This window comes from Ceratosolen solmsi, unplaced genomic scaffold (genome assembly GCF_000503995.2).
Source record: "Ceratosolen solmsi marchali unplaced genomic scaffold, CerSol_1.0 scaffold43, whole genome shotgun sequence".
In the NCBI taxonomy this organism is placed as follows: domain Eukaryota; kingdom Metazoa; phylum Arthropoda; class Insecta; order Hymenoptera; family Agaonidae; genus Ceratosolen; species Ceratosolen solmsi.
In genome coordinates this window covers 862759-871523 of record NW_011948431.1, presented here as the reverse complement: position 1 = coordinate 871523, position 8765 = coordinate 862759, and the positions used below count along the sequence as shown (strand labels likewise).

At 32.3% G+C, this 8765-nt stretch overlaps 1 protein-coding gene across 9 annotated transcripts in view; it reads right to left on the bottom strand.

The window, feature by feature from the left end:
* The window catches only part of LOC105364156 (protein turtle), an 81133-nt gene extending 74122 nt beyond the window's left edge, over positions 1-7011 (bottom strand). For all 9 annotated transcript variants that reach the window (XR_912941.1, XM_011502019.1, XM_011502020.1 and 6 more), the window contains exon 1: positions 6698-7011. Coding sequence is in view for 8 of the 9 variants with exons in the window: in XM_011502019.1 (XP_011500321.1) it covers positions 6698-6917 (220 nt within the window). In the remaining variant the exon portion in view is untranslated. The remainder of the gene's footprint in view (positions 1-6697) is intronic.
* Between the last annotated feature and the right edge of the window lie 1754 nt (positions 7012-8765).

Genomic DNA, 8765 nt, shown 5'->3' with positions numbered 1-8765 from the left:
AGAGAGAAAGATATATATATATATATATATATATATACATTCGCATACACATATGCATATAAATATACGTATATACATAAAGCCCGACTTGGAAAGAACTTTCTATATTAAACAACTTTTGCCGCTAATTTTGCGCTCCACCCTTTTGGTTGGGGGGGAGGGTGCGCGTTTCTTTGGCCTTTTATCATCTTTCGTCCCTCCCCTTCGTGCCCCGACCACCGCCTACTATGTTCTAGTTTTTTTTGTTTTTTCTTCTTGGCTCTATTTTATTCTCGTCTATCTAACTTTTCGCTATGCCTGTCTTTCGCTCTTTATCTTTTTCACAAAAATCTCTTCGTGAGCCCGCTCTTAAAGAATCCTCGTTTCGCCGTTAATTTTTCCTCCTTTCGTTTTAATTAAAGAAATTATCAAGCATGTTTATCTGAACTTGATAAACTAGTGGGATTTAATTATGGCTCATTGTATAATTAATTTCATAAATTTGCTCAGCGATGTTAATAAAGTGCTGATAACGCTGATTTTAATGCCATAAAATTCTAGATATCTATGATTTATTATTTTCACCTTTACAATCTAAGAAATTTCTTCGATAGCGGAACATAACACTTTTTTTTTTATTATTATTTCATTGCCTCTCATCCAGAATGGCAGAAAATTATTGTCATTTCATGTTATAGTTTTTCATAAATAGTATTTAGGACTTATGTTCGGTATCACTTGGGTTCATCAAGTTGACGTACGTTCATTATCTCTCATGATAGGAAAAATATATATTAACAAAAATTGACGTTATAAATAAAATGTTTACTAATTAATTGTCGATTTTTGTTGTTGTTGTTATTCGCTACAGGCTTGATAACGACTGTGTAATGCGATGTAATGCGACATGTATGTTCGTTCACAGATAAAACGGAGTTCTATGAATATTTGATTGTATCTCAAATATTTGTTAATTAAAATAAATGCAAAAGTATTAAGCATAAAGATACAAAATACAATTGTTTCTTCATTTTGTAGATATAGAGAATGGTTGTGCCATTTTCTGTACAATTCTTTAGCCAAACAATTACTGTGAGTGACTTAAGCTCTCACAATCAGTAAATTTTGAATAGATAGAAAATTTCACAATAAATATCACAAGGAAAACAATTAATGTAGTTGGGCGTGGATACCGTTCTCATTTCTCATCTTTTTCTAATAAATTTGGCAGGCGATATTAAGTTCTCGTGCACGTTGATAAACGATAAATCAAAGTAATAATTATCGATCTGCTGGTGGATTTTGTGGTAATGTGATTGCTAGCCAATATTCCCCTCGATAAGACAGGACTTGAAGAAAATTACGAAGGAAGAATATGAAGCCAAAGTATGAGGGAATACAAATTGTAAGGAAAATAAGGTGCCGCCAGCCGATATAAAAATAACACCATAAAAACATAGCTATATTAAGACTAATATTGAAGGATAACACTTTGCATATATTTGAACGTGTTACATTATTCTTAAGGAAAAATATTTGTGCGCGCGTGTGTGTGTGTGTGTGTGTGTGTGTGGTAAGGTTATAAGCTCATAATTTATTAATGAAAATAAAATGATGTAGTTATATATATATCGAAATTGTTAATGAAAATAAGAAAAGATTAGTACAAACATTGACTAGGAAGGCAAAAATATCTCGACACAGCTCGTATCGTCGAAAATTTGCCTCGCAAACTTTTATTTTTATACATTTTGTAAAACTATATACTTATATGACTGTTATTCCGTGAGTTTAAAAAATAGGTAAAATTTTATGCAGGATGTAGTAGCTTTAAAGCTCATAATTTATGCTACGAGGTTAAGTGGTTTAAATTAGTTATAACTATCGTTAAGCTTGTCTGTGCACTTGAGCCGGAGCTACATACATATGACCATTTTACCATTTTGACTACTTTAAAATTTTTTACGTAGCAAATAAATAACATCTCTAAACAGACGGAGCATAAAGTATAATAGAAGCAGTGTTTCGAAATACAAAATAATTCACTAAATCAATATTATCCATTTAACTGAACAATAAGAGAATCCTATGTATTTTTGTCACATAACCCATAACCATTGCCGATATGTTGGCGATTGTCGATCAACGCGCGCTTAAAAGTACATTAACGTTCGATTCGCGATTATCTGCTTTTGGCCGCTTGTAGATTACAAGCGCAAATATCCGAGAGCATGCAATTCACCTTTAATAACGGATGTGCCGTCGCTTATCCAGTCAGGCCCGTTTGAGAAGCGTAAAGCGCAGAAATAGAAACGGCCCCGCTAAGATCACCGGCTTAGTGTAATCTGACAAGGAACTAATAATCGAGCTCGGAGATATGAGAGGAAAGACGAGGAAAAATAATAAGGCGACGGTCAGCGAATAATCGGTCAGCGCGCTTTAATCGCACTACGAGGTCGGAGCTTTGCAGCGCCATTAGTGCATCGGTGTATACGTAAGTCCTCGCTGGCGTACGCGTGGGCGACTTGAGTCGCGAAGACAGCGGCACTTTAATGAAATTAAGGTCGCCGATGGGTGTAGGGAGCGCAGTAGCGAGGCATTTTTTTACCTCCTTTAACCGTTTTCGTCCTGGTCATGGACGCGCGCCTACGCTATCCGGACCGATTTCAATGTTCCTAGCCGTTCCGCCTCCCCCTCCGGGGGCGAGCTAACGGGATGGGTCGCGTGCGTTTCCTGTTTCCGCGGCTATAGATTCGCCGGGTTGTCTCTCTACGAATACGTAGCCAGTGGAAAGAATATAAATGAACGGAACTTTACATTATGGAACTGAAAATCTTTATTATTCTTGTCCGTATAATTGCGATAGTGAGAAATGTGTCGCTGCTTTAAAAGCATTTTTTAAAGGATTGAGCTCGGCTGTAATCCAAATGCATATGATTATTTTAGAAATTGCTTTAATGAATTTTGCTCGTTAATTTCTAGTGGTACTTATTGTTCACAAGGCGCTTGTTTGGGCCTCGTTCGTATGGCTTAATTTTCATTGTAAATAATTAGTGATTTTTAAATCGTGGCATTATGCATAATGGCTTATCTGGCTTGATTTTCGGTCTATTTATTTCTCACAGGCCTATTTGCATTTTCTCCGTTTCGATAAAAATGATACGAACAATATTTACCTTTAATCAGTTGGTTCTACTATCAGGTATTGTTATTCAAGTTGCTTGTCCAGGCTCAAGTCGTATTCGTGCCAAACTCCAAACCGAATAAATTAATAAATACTTAAATAGAAAAAGCAATAAATGCAACATTCGTTGGTTATTTTGTGCCTTTGGGCTGCAAAATAAATAAAGCACGCGGGCTTTTCTAAGTAAAAATTTTGTATAATTTCTTGCAATTATATGTTTGGCATGCAAGAATATTAGATGGCTAGAAATGTAATTAGGTTTTTAATATTAATGAACATTTCTTGATATATTGATATATATATATATATATATATATATATATATATATATATATATATATATATATACATATACATATACATATATTTAAAAGCAAATCAATTTAAAAGATCGATTGTACACAAATGTTTTTAAAACAAGAGTAAAGTAACCAATTACGATTTTTCTCTGCGATAAAGCTAATAGTTTTTCGAGGTATATCAGACTTACATAGAGAAAGTAAAAGCTTAACGAATATACGGCCAAACTCCATCTAATAATTCCAATTTTAGCGCGAACAAAATCCTTTCTAGAGGATCTGTCGGAGTACCGATACAAGCACCTCGAAACTTTGTACTTACGAGTGCAAATGTTTTATGCTACTATCGCCTCGTGACTACTAAACTCGTTGCATCTAAAAACTTTTGTCATCGGATGGAGGGTAAAAAAAAGTGCGGAGTATGTATCTTGTCTGTACTTATTTTTCCCGGTCCCGCGTCGCGCAAGTGAAAATCGATACGCACGGAGCCCGAAAATGTTTGCTTCATCGAAACGCTTCAATCTCTTTTTTATATATTCTTCCCCCCCTCCCCCCTCCCCATCCCCCTCCCACGCATTTTGCAAATTGTGTATGCCATAGGAATGTGATAGATGTGTCGCTAATGAGATTCAAATTACCGGTTTCCCGAATAATTTATTATAACGTGGAGGATATTTAAACGATACTTTTTGCCGCTATGTGGATTGGTTTTTGTTTCCTGTGCTTTTGTTCGCAAAAATTATCGCGTACGGATCGTCAAAATTTAATTATATTACAATGCAAATCACTTTATTGATTGTAAGAAATATTAAATACTCCTTTGACCTTTATCACTATTATTTACCTCCATAATTTCAATAGCATATTATTTGTTAATATTTAATTGTTGCGTATATCCCATCGATATTTAATGTTTAATTTAATAATAATCATAATTTCAGAAATACGAGATTGTATTGTATGGTGAATGAACGCAGGAATCGTTAAATATATTGAAATTTTCTTTTCATTTGTCGCTTTATCGATAGCGCAATTTATGTTAAGAAGAGACTATAATAAGAAGAAATTATAAATGGAAACCGAAGTAAGACAAACTAACTATATATGAATAATTTTATATACTCTTTTATTAAAATAATTTCATTTAATCGTGAAGCTCTCTATATTCATTAACATTTCATCGATTGACTTATTTTCGATGAAACTATTATTTTAATCCTCAGAGTGATAATATCAATTAAATATGAAGTTTCTATCTATAAACATCACGCATTTAATTTTATGATAATTACTTTTTAACACTTGAATAATAAATAAGTTAAAATATTGACGATATAGGGGATGACGAGCGTATACATATAGGAAGTAATTCTAAATGTATATAGCACATTAAGTACTCATATAGTTAAATAATGTGTATTTATTGCTGTTTCAATATAAATATTTTATTTTTAAGTTTGGTAGGATACTCACGTCTTAAAAGTAGAGCCTGCATGCCGAAATCATGTCTCGGTACTGTGCAACTTTGCCTTTACTTCAAAGGATACATATGATTTAGGTATGGAATAGTTTGCTGGGACGACGAAGCCAAGTCACACACTCCTATCAACATAACGTCTGCCATTCACAAACGCTCAATCGCACGTACACATGGCCGTATACTCTACAAGCATAGTGCACACGGGACAGGCGCACCCACGCCCGCACGCACGATTTTTTATATAAGCGAGTCATAGGAAAGCCTTTAAATAAAGACAAGCGCAGTGAGGTGCATTATTGACGTGTAGGTACTTGTAAAGCAGGAAGTTGGACCAATTTTAGCTCGTGAATTGAATTTTTTAAGTGCAAATACTTGTCACACTTAGAAGGCGTTCATAAAAACAGTTTATATAGAGATGATCTACTTTTATAATATGTAATATGTCGTGGGAAAAATTTTAAATTTTGATAAAGTGAGCTGTATTATTATAATAATGAAAAATTTTTATTTCCTTTCTTTCGAAACAATAATGATAATACTTTGTAGCTATACTTTGCTCCAAGCACACTAAAATATGTGAATTTCGTTAAAATATTCCATAAACGCTGCTTATTATCAATATCAAAAGTTTTCTTCGGCACTCATAAATTCGTATACAAACTTTGCGTGCTTTAAAATGATAAAAAGAACACATATTTAACGTCTTAAACTTCCAGCTAGTGATGAAATTTTATATTTATCACATTTCGCAGGTAAACGGGATTGACCTACGTGAAAAATATCAAAGCAAATAATGCCTGTAAATATAATTTTTAAAACGACATTGTACGCGTAGTTTTTTTATTCTACATTAATTTACACCTTCCAATATATATTTGCTAAGGAATATCGAGGAGAGCATACGTAAAGATAAATAAACGCTACCAATGGAGTTTTTTTTTTTTTTTTTTTTTTTCGGCAAATCTTTCAGTGAGAATAATTGTTGTAAAATGTAGGGATAGCAAATCCGCGAGAAAATCGATTATTCGAAAAAAATTTAATTTCTTGCTCAATCGTAGTAATTTAGCATAAGAATTATATTGTTGTAATAAGTAATAAGAATTATACTATAATTATATTATATATAAGTGAATTTCATTCTAAATGCATTTATGTGTGAAACTAGGAAAATGAGTAGTTTAATTATTCTAATTGTAACTCTCGATTTTAATGATCATTATGAATTCTTTCCGCTATTCGATTATTTAATAAATGCATTATAAGATAAAAATTATCATTGCCGAATCGATATATATATATATATATATATATATATAAATAAATATAATTTATAAATATAAATAAATAAATATAATATAATATAAAGACGAATATATAGTAAACTATTGTACATATACATTTACGCGCAAGCACTTATTCGCGTATATGTGTTGATTTTCTATGACTGGACCTGACGTATTTACCCTTTACATGAGCTTTTCCTACGCAATCCATAAATCCAGTCTTTAACATGATGTATATCTATATCTATCTATCTATATCGATCTGGATCTATATATATATATATATATATATATATCTTTAACATCCAAGCTCCAACGTACTACATGCACGTAAAACTAACGCGTCCATCTTCCACTCCAACCACCTTAACGCTTATCATATTAAGGTTTCCGATTTCAAAAGCGAGCCGCTTTTCAATCCCAATAAGCCCGATTCAACGAGAACTGTAAAAAGGATGCAAAAGAGAATTACCCGGCGTGACGAGAAGTATGAGGCCGAGGATTAACGTTCTCGTCGCCATTTCCACAGCACGCCAAAAGTCCCTGCAGCCCCAAGTCCACCGCAGTCGGTGTCGCCTCCACTCGACGTGTCGCCTGGTCTCCTCCCGTTCACCCGGAGGGTCGGCCACCTCGCGGCCGAGTCTCAGCCCCATCTCCAGCTCCTCCTCGTGGCGTCTTGGAACATTATCCATGTCGGCGGGCTCCGGGACTTCCCGCAGCAACCAGCCGACGCACGTGGGCTGGCCGGATGCGAGACATGGCAATCTTGATGCTGCCTCTCCTCGGTCGGCCCTGTCGATAATTACAATATTTATTCATCTCTTGGCTCGTTCATCTAGAATTTTACGCAAATGAGCTTTTCCTGAGTTCGACTTGTTAGTGCAAAGCCTTTGTCTCGATTAACTCGCCCGTAAAAAATCATTGACAAATGACTTGTTCTGTAAACTGCAATCTTTCAGGTAATAAGTAGAACGATAATTTCAATGGGCAATAAAGTTTTTAAGATCTGGCTAATAAAGATTCTCGAATTAGATGATTATTGCATTAGACAATAGTCGAAGATCGATATAATGTTGAAATTTCATTGTTAAAATATAAAAGAATTAATATGCATTGAGAAATCAATCTGTAATTTTCAGTTTTTTTTTCTGATTAAGTGATTAATTGATTTTTCATCATATTTGTTATTATTATTATTATTATTATTATTATTATTACTATTATTATTATAGATTATATTATTATTACCGGCGGGATTTTAAAATTAGAAGAAATGAAATTATTGTTAAATGATAAGGTACAATAAAACGACGTGATTTTATTTATTATTAAACTGATTAATGTTAAGGCATGACGAAATTTATTCATTTTGTACACTACGCCTATAATAAAGAATATTTATAATAAAAACAATGTACTTTTTTAAATTCCCCATTATTGCAATTAATTACTCATAAAGCTCATAAAATCGTATTTTATTTGTACAATAGATCTTGAATTTATCATTTATAACAATTCTATTTTCTCAATTATTTTAAGCGATAATTATATTTATGAATGTTGAACGGATTTGCCAAGTGCAATTCATTATACTATCAATTTATAATGGATAATTGAAAAATAAAAATTAATAAAATCATGTCTGTATTGGCAATGGATTAAAAAATATTTACTAATTGGTTAAATTGATAGAAATTTATATTTGTCAGATTTTATCGATGAAATTAGTGACAATTGCAGTGATAAAGTACCGATATAATTCTTACACACTCTTTTAATTAGAAAATTGCCTATAATTATATTATAAATGATATAATAAAAAATAAAAATAACGTAAGAAAGCATTATAATATTCAATCTTTTCGCGTCTGTGACTTCTCAGATGAGATACAAAGATCGTTTTTTTTTTTGAGTAATTTACGGACAATTAATCTGACAACTACTGAATTATGTAATCACATCTCAATTATATAAAACATATAGATGTGTTTATTTATTAATTATATACTTTTATTATATATATTGATAATTTATTATTCTTTTTTAATTCAATATGTCAATATATAAAGATAAAATTTGAAGATAAAAATATTTTCATGTCCATTGATTGTTAACATTAATTGTCATATAAAACGTGAATGAAAATACGCTGTGAAACGTTAATTTAACAGGTTACAATTGTTTCTTATTTTATTTTATTTCACATCGACAAAGATATTTATACTTATTAATGGGCATAATATTGTTTTTACTTCCTTTAATAATATAATGAAGATATTTGACATAAATTATGTAAGGATTTGGAGGTTTAATTTAATTTCGTTTGATTACAGCAGTGAGTAAAGAACCAGTTGAGATAGCTTAATATAAATTTCGTTTCTCTTTATATAAAGTATGAAGAAATGTAAAGCCATATATATATGTATATATGTATATATGTATATATGTATGGTGATGAAGGATCGTGCGAAAAGAGAGAACAAGCGATAAGAGAAAAATAGGAGTCGCCCAATTGAGGAATCGAAGTCCAAGTACCTGTC